This window comes from Neolamprologus multifasciatus, chromosome 9 (genome assembly GCF_963576455.1).
Source record: "Neolamprologus multifasciatus chromosome 9, fNeoMul1.2, whole genome shotgun sequence".
Lineage (NCBI taxonomy): Eukaryota > Metazoa > Chordata > Actinopteri > Cichliformes > Cichlidae > Neolamprologus > Neolamprologus multifasciatus.
In genome coordinates, this window is record NC_140447.1 from 22,559,459 (window position 1) to 22,576,140 (window position 16,682).

At 40.5% G+C, this 16,682-nt stretch overlaps 1 protein-coding gene and 1 long non-coding RNA gene across 3 annotated transcripts in view; one reads left to right on the plus strand and one right to left on the minus strand.

Moving 5' to 3' along the window:
- The window catches only part of LOC146511578 (nuclear receptor-binding protein 2-like), a 42,844-nt gene that overhangs the window by 21,348 nt on the left and 4,814 nt on the right, over positions 1-16,682 (plus strand). For both annotated transcript variants that reach the window (XM_085172165.1, XM_085172166.1), the window contains exons 2-10: positions 13,320-13,442; positions 13,995-14,096; positions 14,185-14,274; positions 14,646-14,686; positions 14,773-14,867; positions 15,546-15,569; positions 15,667-15,753; positions 16,332-16,387; positions 16,471-16,566. In XM_085172165.1, coding sequence (XP_085028291.1) covers positions 13,320-13,442; positions 13,995-14,096; positions 14,185-14,274; positions 14,646-14,686; positions 14,773-14,867; positions 15,546-15,569; positions 15,667-15,753; positions 16,332-16,387; positions 16,471-16,566 — 714 coding nt within the window. The remainder of the gene's footprint in view (positions 1-13,319; positions 13,443-13,994; positions 14,097-14,184; positions 14,275-14,645; positions 14,687-14,772; positions 14,868-15,545; positions 15,570-15,666; positions 15,754-16,331; positions 16,388-16,470; positions 16,567-16,682) is intronic.
- LOC146511579 (uncharacterized) lies at positions 9,194-12,373 on the minus strand. The gene is made up of 2 exons (XR_014876002.1): positions 11,650-12,373; positions 9,194-11,534 (listed from the first exon to the last, which is right to left on the minus strand). It is a non-coding gene; the product is annotated as an uncharacterized LOC146511579 (long non-coding RNA).

Genomic DNA, 16,682 nt, shown 5'->3' on the forward strand with positions numbered 1-16,682 from the left:
CAGAGTGGAGATGTTTCACCATAATCCACAGCACCATGTTTTGAGAACAACCAAACACATCAGCACAAATATCTCATACCAGCTGTCAGGAACAGTGGTGGAGGGGTGATGGTTTGACCTTCTTTTGTAGCCACCTGGGGACCTTGCAGTCACAGAGTCAACCATGAGCTCCTCTGTATATTCTATAGTCACATGTGAGCACATTTGACTCACAAATCCACAACAGAACAGCTGAAAAAGAAAAGAATCGAGGTGTTGCAACGACCCAGTCAAAGTCCTGGCATCCTGTGGTGGGAATGTGCATAAACAAATGTCCACAAACCTCAGTGCACTGAAGCAACATTGTAAAGATGAGTGGGCCAAAGTCCCTCCACAATGATATGAGCGACTGATCAGTCAATTTCAAGTCAAGTTATTGCTGTTAAAGGTGGTTCAGCGAGTTTCTGAATCATGGGGTGCACATGTGTATTCACAGAACTCTGTGGTTTTGTTTGCCCTGACTGCACGTTTAAAAAAGTGCAGCAATTGGTTTTAGACCCAGACTAGTGGGTTTTAATCTTACATGTGGCTTTTTATCTTTTTCAGTGTAAAGTCATTTGAGAGCTCCTTCCATCCATCCTTTAAAAAAAAGGGTTTAAGAGTTTATCAGAACGACTGTGCACCCAAATATCCTGTTATAAAGTCTCCTAATCACAATACATAATAAAAAGCAGAAAAAGTCTGCTGGTGTGGCTGTGTTCCCCTCTTTCTCACCTGTTTCCTCTAAAATCTAAAATCATAGCTCCTTAAAACCACAAGTCAAAAGGCCGAGGAGCTTAGACGACGTGTTCCACTGCTGCAAAATCTGTGACGGAGATTTATCTTGCTACGTTACGCAGGCTTAATCTTTCACTTGAGGCAAGAGGCAAACAGAGACCCACGTGGTTACTGGAGGTGTGATAAGGCGGGGTGTTATTTATCCCACGTAGGCCTGTCCTCTTCTCACCCAGCCCATAAGAGTTGAGCCAAGATGCTGGCTCACATGCTTATCAGATTGCGCCTGCTACTCATATTCTTCATGCTAGATAAAGAGATAGAGAGGTGAATGCAGCATACAAACAAGATATACTTGTCATCACCTATTATATTACTGTTTTGTTTTGTCTGAATACTAATGGGTTTTCTTAGCTGCATTTCGCCTAATTACTGTTATAAATGTCAGTCAAGGCTTTTATCTTCTGCATCTTAAAAGGATTATCAGGAAACTGAGTAAACACACACTTGCAGGTTTGCCGATAAATTATTCCCTGAGGGCTCCGACCTTGTAGGTTTTCTCTTTCCATTTCAACACAGGAACATGTGATTGGTTGAAATAAATGGGTGTGTGTTTGGAGGTGAGTAGGGCCTTTCAGGAAAGTTCATGAAACATGACGTGAACGAAGTTTTGTTCAGAGCTCTCAGCAGACTGATTGGAGTGCACAGAGTCATCTGCTGCTGGCTGATTAATTGAAATTTTTTACTTTTGTCGTCTAGTCAGACAAAGTTATTAGAGGGCGTTTGTTTAGGCACGTTTCTCTGTTGGCTCACATTGTACAGATCTGCTCTTTAATCTGTTAAATGGCTACGATTTAGATGACAATTAAGACCAAGAGAAAGAAAAATAACACGGTTGTACAGGATACATTCTCACAGTTTTTGCTAAACCTGAAAAAAACATTACTATCATTACTGAACTTTTGACCGAGTATTTCCTCTCACTGATGCTTCTTTTAAACATTTTTAAATCTGATGTGAGATCTTTCATACTCTAAAATTGTGGTAGTCTAACTTTATCCTTAATCAGATTTACAGATTTTAACTCTGGCCCTTTATGGGTCATGATTATAGGCTATGAGTTGCCTAGTTGCAGCTGGGTGGATACTTTTCTCCTCCTATCACTGGTACAAGTTCAACTTGATTTTATCGCTCCAGAGACTTTTTGTGTGCGGGCTATTTTAGACGTTATCAAGTCTAATCTGGTCTTCCTGTCCTGAGTGTAACCAGTGGTTTGCACTTTACTGTAAAACCTCTGTTAACATTCATGAAGGCGTCTCTTGATTGCTCAACACCAGTGTTTATAGAGACAAAAGTGCTAAAAATGTGGATTTTCTAAATCGGCTTTAGAAAAGTCTGCCTTTTTTGCCCCATAAGTCTAAAAATTAACAAACCTTGTTGTGTGCAGGAACTGTTTTTACTTTAATTTAAGCAAAAAGAGCAGTTTTCTTTCTACTGTCTCTACCAATCAGACAGCTCTCTTTGTTCTGTCTTCTTCCCCTCACCCCCAACTAGTCAAGCCAGATGCCTACGCCTGGTCTGCCCGAGGTTTCTTCCTGTTAAAAGGGAGTTTTTCCTTCCCACTGTCACCAAAGCTCTTGCTCATAGAGGATAAACTGATTCTTGGGATTTTCCCTGTTTTCTTTGTATTATTGTAGGTTCTCTACCTTACATTATAAAGCACATAGGATAGTGTTGTGATTTGCCACTTTCTAAATAAAAGTGAATTGAATTGAACTGAATTGAGGCCATAAACACTGCGATCTGAGAGTGATGTCATTCCCGAGTTGACTCTGTTCTACTAGTAGTAATAGTTGGAAAAATAACGCAGTGCTTACATTTTATGCATTTTATGCTTAAAAGCATGTTCATAATTAGAACTCAAAGTGAGTCACAAATACTCATAGTGCAGAGTACAAGTCCTACAGTTTTACTCCTGCTTACTCTCCCTGCTGCCATTTTGGATCGTGAAGTCAAGGTTGGTGCAACTTCCCCCGAGTTTCTGAGTCAAAAGTCCAACCAGAGAGGGGGTTCCATGGAAAAAACCTGACTGAGACCCCGGGATTTCCCACTTCCCGTTCCAAATGGAATCCAGCGTGATGTTTGCATCCCGCTGTGCTGTCATGATCACAAGCCTCTAGTCACAGGTAGATGTGCGCTTCCTTCTGCAAAGACTTTAAATAGTATTCTCCCCTGTTTTTAAGTATGTGAGTTTTAGTAGCATCTTTACTGAGTCATCATCCAGCACTCCCTGGGATACAAGAGGAAAACTGTGATTAATTAAAGCAGCCAAGCAAAGTTTTTGTCTGTATATTAGTGCCAACATCAGGAGCTGCTGGATCCACGGGGGGAAATATCAATTCTGAGTTTTAGTTGTTGCTTAAAATAGTTGGAAGATAAATTGGTAACACATTCATACACACTTAAACCCGACCTTGGAGCCTGCCGTTGCTAAGTAACTAGCACATGCAGACACATATGTTCAGCAGTCACAAAACCAAACCACGTTTCCCTGCTCCTGTCAAGTAAAACCTTATTTTTCAGGAATGACAGTCAAAATGTTAACGTGTTATGTAATAAAGCACTTCAGCGCTTCCCATGCTTATCATGTCCCAGTGAGAGCAGCTTCTTACTTCCTGAAATACAGCTGTGATCTGCCATCTCTCCCCCACGCCGGCCCTATAAATGTGTACTTTGTCACAGTGACAATGGGAGCGAGCACAGTGTGGACAGTGTAATCTCGAATTCCTGGTACAGACCGAAACACGTCACAGACGATTACCTCTGCAAAACACATCCGCAGAAATCAGGACATTTTCTAATCTTTTATTTTTTAAAAACTTCCAGTTTAGACCTCTGTGAAGGCTGTCTGCCTTTATTGGTGCTTTATTTGGTTTTTATCCAGACATTTAAAGAAAATAGGTCCTGTTTTGAAGCCCAGTAGTGCATTCATTTTTTCTTTTCTATTTTTCTGTCCTTACAAACGAGGCTGATGAACATTTCCGTCTGTGTCCTGTTGCAGTTTGTTTCAAGCAGCTCTCCCCACTGTGTTCATCTGCTCGGTTAACCCGCCTTGATCCTCTGCATTCCTCTTCGTGGGGAAGCTTCAGCTGCTTTTATGAGAAAATGAATAAGTGAGACGCGATGAGGGCCGATTTGCCTAATATCTCTCTGTGAGCCCGTGTGACCTTGTGCGTATTTTGAAAAGAGGTCAAACCTTTTAGGCTCTGAAAATCCAAGATCACAGCTGCAGTTTAATTTAAATAATGTGGAATATGATGGACGGTAATTTGAGCTTGCTCCAGATAAGTTAATGTGAATTTGCCTGATAGTTAAAAATGCCTCACATGTGCATAATCTGCCATCTAAATGGGAATCGAACCTGCTTGACCTGTAACTACTGGTGCCATCATGTTGCGCTTCACGCTGAGCAGACACACATGCTGTGTGCGACGATGACCTGATTGTGTGCTGCACATCTGACATCCGGATGCGAGGGAGAGCGATCTGGTGAGACAGCCTGCACGGCGGGGCGGGTAGAGGTCAGCAGACGGTCGTGGCTTAAAGACCTGACAGGAGGCAGGTGGAAAGCACAAGATCGCTTATGGAGCAGTCGGAGGGCTTGATGGCGGTAGTAGTGTTGAAGTTTCTGGGTTTTTTGGCAGATGTTAAGGGAAAAGAAATATTTGTTACTACAGAAACAGACAGGTTCAGTGTTGAAAAAGGATTATTTTACAAGCTGGGTAAAGAACTGTATAATATCTCCTGTTCCTTTCCAGTCTGGTTTGTTTGACTTAAGCAAACGTGCAAAATCATTATGAAACCATTAGTAAAGTATGCCAGTCTCTCAACTATGACGTCTCTTAAAACACAGCAGTCAAAACAAACACTAAATCTATTTTGCACACAGCTGGACAGAACCTATCCAAATATGGATAAGGTGTAACCAGGCTTAAAAGCCAAATTTAAGTAGCATACAATATAGACAAGTACCTATTTCCAGCAAAGGCAGGAGTGCTTGGTGGCAGCTCATCATAAGTCAAAGTGTTACTTTCATTTGGGTGCACAGTTATGGCTAATACTCCAAATGTGACAGCACTCAGAAGTTTAGGTGATAAAATGTCTGTGAGAACATTCGTAAGAGACACGTGCAAATTTCTTTGGGATCATGGTGGACCATAACCATGATTCAAGTTGGGGAATGATGGTCGGATGAGGCCAACACGGGAAGAATTTCAGGAGGATGAAGCTCCTCAACGCGGTGGTCTTATGTTTATAAAAAGACTTCCAGTCCTATACATGTCTACGGGAAAACCGTTCAAGCTCTATAAGCACTTTCCTACTGAGCGTATAGGCTCAGTCACTCGTGTTGTGTCATATAAACAAAAAGAAATAACCCTGTTTTGCAAATCTTGGTGATCCATTGTGTTAAAATAGGCGATTATCTGTGATACGAAACCACACATTCATAAGTCGTTAGCCAATGAGCATGCAGTTTGACAGTCTGACCCGCCCCTCCTCCTTTTGCAACCAAGGTAGTCTCTGCAGAAGTACTCGTGTCGAACAAAGACTGTAGAAAACTACAGTCATTGTTCTCAAAGCTTAAGAATTGGAGAAACTAGAGGAGGGCCAACACAGAGTCCACCCCAAGTGGCCACTAGGAGAACTGCGGTTTTTGGAAGCTTTTGGCTTCATTTACACCTTCAGATGGTGGTGGTTGGTTCAAATGGTTTGGTTTTTTTTTGGCTTTGTTATTTGAACTTTATGCAACTTTTGACTTGTCTAGGACCAGATCAGAGCGCGCAAAGATGTATGTGTGGGATAATTGTTAAATATAGAACATTTTAATGTTGATCTCAGAAAACTTTGACGTTGGTTGCTGTCTCATCTAAAGTTACTTAAGCCTGTAAAAGTGTGTCAGTAAATAGGTGATAAATACAAATATCTGTAATCAGATAATATCATTTTAAGCTGGTAATACTAAATGTCAGTGTGCTTAAAATTAAGAAGGTGTGTCTGTTCAGTTTTCTCACATTCATATTTCAGATTTTTCTCTACCTCTTCTTGCATTTCCTGCAACATTTCAGTCCACCTCCTTGATGTTGCTCCTCTTTGATGCCTCAGATGGAGAGGGCACAAAGCGACAAAGAAAGATGCCTGAGCTCATTTACATACACCGGCACCGCAAGTATCTAGCATAGCTTGATTTCTTGGGTGTGTTGCCTTCGCTGTTCTAGATGTGGTTATTAAATATTAATGCGGTGCGGCGTAGCAGCTCATCGTTGAGGTATGAGGTGTGGGAAAACGCAAGATACCGAGGTGGTGGAGACAAAGCCCTTTGTAAGGCTTGGTCCCACACAGTGTCAGACAAAGACCCCCTTTCATTGAAGAACCCTCTGCTGAAAGGGTTCTGCCGTACAGTAGCTTAGCCCTCTCGTCGCCTGTTCGTCTGCCGATGCTTCCTCAGTCCATTTTCCCTCCAGCTGACTCATCAGGCACCTCATTCCCATTTTTTGGATAATTCACTGGCCTCGAGCCAAAAAAAAGAAAAGAAAAGAAAAAGCTCAAACTGTCACTACAGATGCTCCAGCCGGCATTTGTAATCATGCTGTAGAGGAAAACACTTGCAGCTTTGATTTCAGCTGTGCACAGAAAGCCGGGTGTGTCTTTCACCAGGATACTTATGAATTATACTGTGAACCGCTCTCTCTGTACAGTTTACAGACATCCTGCAGCACTCACTCAATGACTGTACAGCTGAATCATCTGCTTTTCTCTAACAGTTTTAACAAAAAACTGACAAACATTATAACCTTGAAGGTTTGAATTATTGTCTGTGTTAGACTGTCTCAGTTTTTCACACTCTGAGCTTATGATGTAGAATCTGAAAAAGGTCTATAAACCCAAATCTGTCAGGGTGCTCTTTTAAGTAACTCTTTAGTTTCTTTTTTGGGACATATAAGAAGCTGTTCCATCAAACTATAAGAGAATGGTGACCAAACAGCTAAAAGTATGTAAGGGTAAGGCTGTGTGAATCTCCACGTGTTATAGTTTGATCTTTAGTGCAACCTACTGTCTTATAGAGCAACTTTATGTTTCTTGGTTAAGACACATTTGTACTTACACCCATAATAAATCAGCTGTGCTAATTAATACACATCCGATCAGATCCAGCAGGCAATGAAGCCATCAGCGTGTTCTCTATAAGAGCACAACATGTCATTCTCAGAAAACAGTCGGGTAGCTTTAGGTGGCTTATAAAGTTATTGTGGTTTAGATTTGATGCCGTTCGCTGAAAAGCTCTGTTGTTGTTGTTGTTTTTACTCAGAACTTCATGAAATGTTAGTAAGAGTTAGTTGATTCTGCTGAAAGTCCATCCCACCACACCCAGGATTTTAGCCTATTTTCAGTTTTTTTTCTATCAGCAGTGAATTACTCTCAGCTCTCTTGTGGGCAGGACCTAAATACGCTCAGTCTCCATGAGATTTACTTTCGTGGAAATATGATGTTGGTTTGTTTGGTTTATTTAGCATATTAAAAACTGACAGTCGATAAAGTTGTGTTTTTCTCTTTAAAGAATGAACAAAGGTGTTCGAATCAAGGAAGAGAATATCTGAAAACGTTACCATGTGTAAGTGAGATGTTTACACGTTGGCTAAAGTAGTAAGAGGTTTGTGTTACAGTCCTCCAGATCCGGTTTTAACCGGCTCACATGTAGGTTTAACAAACATCAGAATAGAAGCTGTTTTGACATGAACAGACGATCCTTAAATCCTTTTCCACACCCTATACCCACCTCCCTTACGCCAGCCAATCAGAGCCCAGCATGTAAGGTACTGTTTATGAGTCTCACACTACCACGACCGAGCTGCATACCCCGCTTAAACCCCTGGGGCGTCGAAGCTGGGACAAGTGACGGAGTGTTTCACAACCTTCAGAGAAAATTAACAACAGCTAAACATTGATGGCAGAAGGGAAGGAATTCCCCCTGCTGTCTGCAGGTCAGCATACTGCGCTCAAGTAATCAGATTATCATCTCTCACTGAGTAGTGAGATTATATGTTATGTCTCCTCCACTGCCCAACTCGCGTATAAAGAGAAGCTTTAAGAGAGCTCTACAGTTGCACTGCGTTTGAGGAGTAAACAAGCCACAGGGAGGCTCGCTCGTGTCGTGAAGATATTTGTGGAGTCAAAATGTGAAATCTTCATATTTACAGCATTGCTTCTCGTCTTCTGCCTGTGTGGTTCAGTTAACACACGTCCTCCTGTTAGACGCGGATACAGAAAGCTGTTTTGACTCCATTCACCGCGGAGTCAAAGACGATGAAGCACGGCACAAGCGGCGCTCTGTCGAATACATCAATGGTTAGCATTTAACAGTAATAAGCAGTAATTAAGGTGGAGAGACGGGCCTAAATAATAGTGGTTTAGTTGCTACCCTGTCATCTAGCTTTGTGTTGGTTCTCAGCTGTTCTCCAAAGACACCCAGATGAGATTTTAAGATGATGGTGCTGACAGGGAGGTATCAGGTTAGCTTTCTATTTTCTTTTAAATGTATAAAACTTGTTATCCCAGCTGTTAGATAAGAGATGAGAAGAAGCAACATTAGATTAGGGGATGATTAAATTTGATTGAGTTTGATGGCAGGAAATTGTCCATCCATCCATCTTTGCACTGATCCAGGGGAACACAGGGGAGTTTCCAGGCCAGTCAGGGGATATATATATATATATATATATATATATATATATATATATATATATATATATATCCCCAGCATGTCTTGGGTGTGGCCTCACCCAGGAGGCATCCTAGTCAGATGCCCGAATCACCTCTGCTCACTGATTTCTATGTGGAGCAAGAGCGGCTCTACTCCAGGTCCCTCCCATTAGGGCTGGGCCATATCATACCGTTCACGGTAATACCGGTATAATTTTGGGCAACAATAGAAAAATGAAATATCGCGATAGAATGTGGGTAAAACGCGCATGCGCAGTGCCTTTGTTTTCATACGCACACGTCGGAAAAAGCATGGCGGCGAAAGCAACTCATTGAATGAAATGGATGAACCAGAATTGGTTTGTAAAAATGCTGCAACTTCAATGGTGTGGAACTGGTTTAGCTTTCGTCCGTCAGATACACAACAAAGCACTATTTTTGGTAGAGCATGCTTTTTTGGAAAATACGGCACACTTAAAATCAATCCTTTGATTTTTCTGAAAATCGACAGGTCCCCTTATAATCTAATGGGCCTTATGTATGAATTCTGGTTGTGTTTACTGACCTCGACTCACCATTTTATGTGGTACACGGCGCTCGAAAATCTGTCAAATGTTTCAGTACGACTTTGCTAAGCTACGAACCGCACTGCTTGATGGATTGTCGGAGCATTATGGCTATCGTAGTCAGGGTCCTGGCGGAGTGATACGTACTGTGCTTCAACATAATATTACCGTATTATGTGTATAACCTCTTTTTAAGTTTTGTGGATATTATACATGGTTATGCTGAGGATATGTCGGCAAATTTCCACTGGAAATGCCTTTTGGTTAAACTGTCAGCAAGGAATTTGCATTTTCACTGTTAAATTTTTATATAACTTTAATGCACATAAAAAACAGCTGCTTGTTGAAGTGAAAATACATTGATGGGTTTTTTTTGCACTAATAAAGTTGTGGAGTTGTAAAGTATTTTGTCTAGTGTCAATTATATCGTCAGTTATATTGTTATCGCAAATTTTCAAATGTATATCGTAACAAATATTTTTGGTCATATCGCCCTGCTCTACCTCCCAAATGACTGAACTCCTCACCCTATAGCTAAAGGAGAGGTCAGACACCCTTTGGAGAAAGCTCATTTCCGCCGCTCAGCACTTGAGGACAACTTCATAGTAAAGAGGTTGAAGCCCCCAAATCTGTTCAGAATTCATCCTGCCGTCATGTAAAAGACTCCAAACATTCAGCCAGAGTCGTGTATTCAGCAGTAATAAGAAACAGGAGTCCTCCTAGGCCAGTACGGCTGTAATGATATCTCGAGGGCAGCAATAGGAATTCACTACCACATGCGGTCTGGTTGATTCAATCCATATGCTCATTTATTATGATTTGAGTCCAGAGTTCTCTCTGTTTGAACAGATCTCAGCAACACTGTGAAGACTGTTTAAGCCCTTTACTTTTCTTTTTATTTACTGAGTAACCGTTAAATCAAAGTAAAGAGAAACAGACCGTCAGCTAAATTGGTAAACTGTAAAAGAGTTGAAATCTCTGGCTCGTCTTGAGTCCACATTCCAGTTTTTTGCAGTTTTTTCTTGACTTTATGTAATTGTGAGAGCCAACGGCCAATCAAATTGTCACTGTGATGACATAATAAAAGCTATAATTGTGCAGTTTTAGCACATTTAACCAAATAAGTGTCATCACATCAACAAGAGCATACACATGGTTCTGTTTGGGCTCTTGAGGAACCACAGCAGTGGAAACAGACTGAATCAGGAGAGGTGCAATTCTGGGAAGGACAGGGCACAAAAGAGTATAAGTAGCAAATAAAATCTAAAAACTAAAAAAAAACAAAAACCCTTTTGCAAGAATTTTATGAATAGACCTCTCAGCTGAAGGCCTCAAGTAGATGCTGAGTATATTGCTGTATGCTGACAGTACTGATTTACTGATAACTGTGTAATGAAAAACTCGGTGCTTGGACTGTGCTGCTGAAGTTCAAGGTACAATATAATAGGCTAAATCACAAATATAAACTATAGAGAACTAAAAACCTACTAATATAGTTTATTGATCCTCATGAGGAAATCTGAAAGAGGTCAGAGGTGTGTTGCCGGTGTAACTGAGCCTGATGCTATGCTAACAACTTTGTAAGGCTATAAATCTTTCGTAATACAGCTGTGGCACTTGAATTGCTAATACCAACATGCTAACCGATGCTAATTAGCCTTTGTTACCTTATAACTGACTTGCTTTTGTGGGTTTGTGTGATAAATGACCATTGAGCATCTGGGCTACAATCATAGCCTAAATCACAGGCTATAGTTGTAGCCTATTGCTTAAATCTTAAATATAGACCATAGAGAACAAATAACCTACTAATATAGTTTATTGATCCTCATGAGGAAATCTGAAAGAGGTCAGAAGTGTTTGGAGCTATTGTAAAGGAGCCTGAAGCTATGCTAACAACTTTGTAAGGCTATAAATCTTTTTCGTAATACAGCTGTGGCACTTGAAATGCTAATACCAACATGCTAACCGATGCCAATTAGCCTATGTTACCTTAAAACCGTCTTATTTTTGTGAGTTTGTGTGATAAATGACCATCTGGGCTACAACTATCCCAGACAGAGGCAGGATTTGATGCAGAGCAAATTTAGGTATTTTTATTTGTCATGAACTTAAATTACAGATTCGACCACTAACTGAGCCGTGCTGCTGATGAGCCACACCTTGCTAATAACGTGCCAGGGGTGTATTCTGTATTTCCCAACATGCAATTTAGCCAAGTAACATTTTTCCATATTGGAAACTATTATACTATATACTATATATACTATTATAAAAACCTTTACCAACACCACATATAAATGTTGCATTTCTATTAAAACAACATAACCCTGAAATCCTTATTAAAACACCCCCAAAAAACCCCAGAAGCAATTCACCTTACCCAATTCATCCCTGTTTTCTTCTAACGCTCTAACCCTCATTCAAACCCCCCAGGGACACATTTGCCCAAACACCCTAGAGAGGACAAAGTAGAAAACAATTTAGTGCTTCACCACAAATCCAAAAAAAACCACACAAATACCTTTTGTAATCAGTTATATTTGTGGCTAATATTGTCTCTTTAGCTTACAGCCACCATGTCCACCGCACACAGAGTAGCTGCTCAAGTGCCTGCCAGACAGAATCACACTGGCCAGACGCGGGATTAGCAGGAACTGTGGATCCTGCATCGTGCTTGTTGCACTGGACTTTGAACCCAGTGCAGCCTTTCCACTCCCTGCACCAGCGCCGCTGCTGCATTAAAAACATAGCAGGAGGTTAAATCAGGTCTTCCCAGCCGAGGCAGCAATATCCTGTGATGAACTCTTTGCCTCCGTTGCCACTTCATGCAGTGACAGAGCTGCAGGCTGTCTGCTTCTGCCAGTCTCTGCCTCCTCTTGCCATTCCACTCCCCTTCATTTTTTTCCCCCTGTCTATTTCTTGGAGCTTTGATGCCACCTCCTCCATCTTGTGGCATGCGTCTCATCTCTGTAAATCCCTCGTGCACAATCCCTTCACTTCTTTCCGTCTGTCTACCTTTAATCCATCTCTTCTCTTTTCGCACAAACTGCTCCACATCCTCTCGGATGTCTATACCGTTCATCACGTTATAGCCGGCCTGTCTGCATTTATCTTGGCCTCAGTAGAGTGAATTAACTCCCATCTGTCCTGACTGATGGATGCATTAATGGAATGAAAACTGAATTTGCTTAGTACTGCACTCTCTTTAACCCAGACACCCCGATTCGCCGTTTTATCAATGGAGCTCTCAGTGACATAATTCTGCGACTGTGTTATGGGGCTTTTAGTAGATATTATAGACTCAGCAGGGGGTGAAGTCTAATCATTTCAGCCCTGCTTTTCTGTAGCTGAGTGTTTTAGGGAGGGCTTGATAACGCTCTGCTCCTTTGTTTTTTTTATATACTACAGAGAATAATAAGCTGTGCATTGCTCAGGGACGCCAGCATGATCTCATGCTCGTCTAACATTGTTTTTTTTTTTGTGTGTATTGGATTTCTTAACAGCACAGAATGTGAATTCCCACCTGGCAGCTATAGCGATTGTCTGTTTTAACAATGGCTACAAATCTGTAAAAGAGTATTTTTATTCTTTTTGTTGATAGCTTTTATTACCAAATTTTAACAAAAACTTTTTTTCATGGTATTTGTTCAGCAAACAATAGCAGAGAGAAAAAGTTAAGCTCAGTTAAACACACTGGAGTTGGTAGAGACCAAAAGCGGAGTAAAAAACTCATTCTTGATTTAAATATAATATTTTTTAATTAGCTTACATTTTGTTCTTACAGTATGACAAAGATTTACCAAATAGACCTAAAATAAATGAAAAACCCTTGCAGGAGAGTGTTTACAGAGGTCAGGAGAAAAAGCCAGCGTTCCTTTAGACGTCTACTGAACTGGAAGTCTTTTTTCCACAACTATCGACACCTAGAGGTCTTCGGATAGATTTAAGAGACTTGGATTCATTGTTCCAACCTTCAAGCTACGTCCTTGTTTCATGCAGTCTGTGGTTTTGGTGATGTTTACTTGGATGTCGTGTAAACAGGCAGCTGTTTGTTATCTATTCACTTTCCATAATAACTTTGACAGTATATTCATGTTGTGTTTGCAGCTTTTTCTTCTGTTCCAAGTGTCAAAAAACGTAATTATTGTCGTGCTAAATTGTGTCGAACGATAAATTAATATTAGCTGTTGCGTTAACTTTACATTAAGTCCCGTATGTGTTTCTGTTTGCCCCCTGCAGGTCAGTCAAGGTAATGTTCCAGGTGTGGAAAGTGCCTCTTTGGCCATGGACACGGAGGAAGGAGTGGAGGTGGTGTGGAATGAAGTACTCTTCTTAGACAAGAAAGTCTTTAAAGCACAAGAGGTACCCAAACTCATATAAACCTTTAACTGCAAGATCTGCAAACTAAATTCTGGTTCTGTTTATTGATTTGTTAACTAAAAAGCCTGGATGAAGCTGGAAGAAAAATATTCTGTGTTTACTGTTATATATCTTTAAGCTCTTACCTTCCTTTTATCACTGCTTGCGGGTTTTTTCCTCACGTTGATGTTGCAAGACTGACGTTGAACTCATGGCAGTGGACTTTTTGGCTTTTTTCTACTGTTTTTTGCTGTTTCTTAGGGGGTCAACACTTAAACAGCTGGACTGGTGCTGACAAAGCTGTGTAGGCCTTTTTTTTCCATTCAGAAAATTGATCAAGGGAATTGATAAAGTCACATTTATCCTCACAAGAGGCCTATTCCAACAGATAAACACCAGCAAATATAAAAATTCCTGAACTTCGAGTGATTTTCGTTATTACTGCTTACAAACCACTTGATTTATAAATTGTTAAAGTGTTCCTGATTGATTTTTCTAATAGTGTGATAGACTATTGTTTTTAGATGTGAACCATCTCTGATGTGTGATGTTTAGGAGAAGATCAAGGAGATGTTTGAGAACCTGATGCAGGTTGAACACCCCAACATTGTCAAGTTCCACAAGTACTGGCTGGACATGAAGGAGAGCCAGGCTCGAGTAAGGTTTTCAACTTGCTTCCTCTTTTTCACGCACACAAATGCTGGTGCATGAACAGGTTTTTCTCTCCTCTGTCTGTGGCACACAGGTTATATTCATCACTGAATACATGTCGTCAGGCAGCCTCAAGCAGTTCCTGAAGAAAACCAAGAAAAACCACAAGACTATGAATGTGAAGGTCAGTGTTTTTACTCTGGTCACATACTGAGTCTCACGGTGGCAGCTCGGGGTACTGCAGTCCCATCGCTATTCAGATCCATTTTTGCAGCAGGATTAGAGATTACGTAACACGACACCGCGGTGGCTCAGACATGCATCTTATCCTAACCTGGTGGATTTCAAATATTCATGAGGTTTATTCACAATATCTTCCTTCTTTAAAATAAATTGTAGATAAAGTTAATGTTCTTTAACTTTAATTAGCTTTTGGTATTTGCATGCACATATGAAATTAGTGCATTTTATGACAGTGCATATGTTTCCATATTACTCGTGTCTGTTAGTTTAGAGGTGTAGCTCTTCATCTTTCTCTGTTCCCCTTCGTTTCAGGCCTGGAAGAGATGGTGCACACAGATTCTCTCTGCGCTTAGGTACCGACTTATTTGTTCTGTGTGATGTAATCGTGTCTGTTATCTCAGTGTGAGCATTAATAACATGCTTTATTGTTTGCTGGCAGTTATCTGCACTCTTGCGATCCACCGATAATCCATGGAAACCTGACTTGTGACACCATCTTCATCCAGCACAACGGCCTCATCAAGATTGGCTCAGGTCTGCTCCCACCAGGGACTTTAATGTTACTGCAAGTAGTTGATCAGCTTTCTTTTTTTGTACAATAACTTTATTATGACTAATGCAGCCTCTAAAGTGAATTTTCCTCCTTAATATTCATGCTATTTTTTCCAGCTAAACCCTCATAACTTCTAAAGCACAGAAGATATGAACATTTGATTTTTAGGACTGAAAAACACCAAACTTTGAGGTTTAGTGTCATGCAGGGCTGTAACCAGGTCAAATCTTTCCCACATTTTAATACCAGATTCATCTTAACTATAACTTTCTTCTGTGTCAAAACCATTTCCAGCGTAAGTACATTTTAATACTTGCGGTACAGCTCACAGCTTTGAAATCTCCTCGATCTCCACGTGTTCTTTAAGTTAGATTGGTCATACCACAATAATCAAACAACTTTAGGTACAGAAAAAGTTTATCAAGGTCCTTACAGGGTCTGAATCAGCGAGTTTCAGTGGATAATCAGGAGGGCACTGCTCTAAACACAAGTCACAGCAGTTATTCCTGTATTATGTTTTAGCATAGTCAGTCAAAGGGACACATACACCTTATCTTACACTAAATAACAGTACAGTAAAGTACAAAATCAATTAAAATTGTATTTTCATGGCATTAAGCAGAATGAATATCTAAATTGTATTAACTCTCTTCCCACAGTGTGGCATCGGCTATTTGTTAATGGTAAGGGACCTTTTTTGTTTAGTGGTTTAATATCAATTCATTAGTTTTATCTAATATTTAATATCTAATATATTTGTGCTCTGCCTTCTCTTGCCAGTTTTCCCAGACGCAAGTGTTCATAGCAAAGGGAGGCAACATCGCGACGAGCAGAGAAATCTTCATTTCTTTGCTCCAGAATACGGAGGTAAGTGGCATTTCCATCCAGCTTTCTGTGACGTTGCTTTTATTTAATTGGTCTTCATTGATTCCTACCTGACTGTTTGACCTGCAGAGTAAAAATTCAGTCTTTATGTTCACAGTTTAATGTAGCTCCAGACCGCAGTTACTACACATGAAGATATTTGCACGTTGTATGAAATGGGAACCGCTGAGAAAAAGACTAGTTGTCAGTAATCTGTATGCCAGAAGCGTCAAATGGGCCTTCTATCAGATAGCTCTGGGTATTTTGTGACCTGTTGTCTGTAATTATTGTAGATAATGAGGTAAACGTTGGAATTAGTACTGCCAAAGTGAAATGGATGAGACACAAATTACTTCAAGATATTTAGTAGATTGTTTGTACTGATTTTGCAGCTGCTAAAAAGACAAAAGGATAGATTAATCCCTTTGTAATGAGGATAAACTGTTTACCTTCTTCCCCTTTTCAAATTGATTTTTTTTTTTGATTGCACATTGCTACCTTTTTAAATTGTGGTAAGCTTTTTTGTTAAGTTTTCCTATTTTTACCCTCCTCTCACCCTGCTTCTCTTCAATCGTTTCCAGCTGGCGAAGATGGTTACGCCATAGACATTTTCTCCTTTGGAATCTGTGCTCTGGAGGTAAAAGAGAAGTAAATCTGCTGGATTTCCATCTTTCTGTGTGTGTGGCTGTTTTTCTTGACAGATTATTTGTACCCTTACAGATGGCCGTGCTGGAGATCCAGGCCAATGGAGATAGTGCTGTGTCCAAGGAGGCCATAGTCAATGCGGGTCAATCTCTGGAAGACCCTCTCATGAGAGTAAGTCTCAAAAATACTTTATGCCCTGAAATGCAAGAACAACTACAGAAACGTGTAGAAAAGACACACTGTCCTGCACTACTCTAGCAACGCTTACTCACACTGCCATCCCTCTA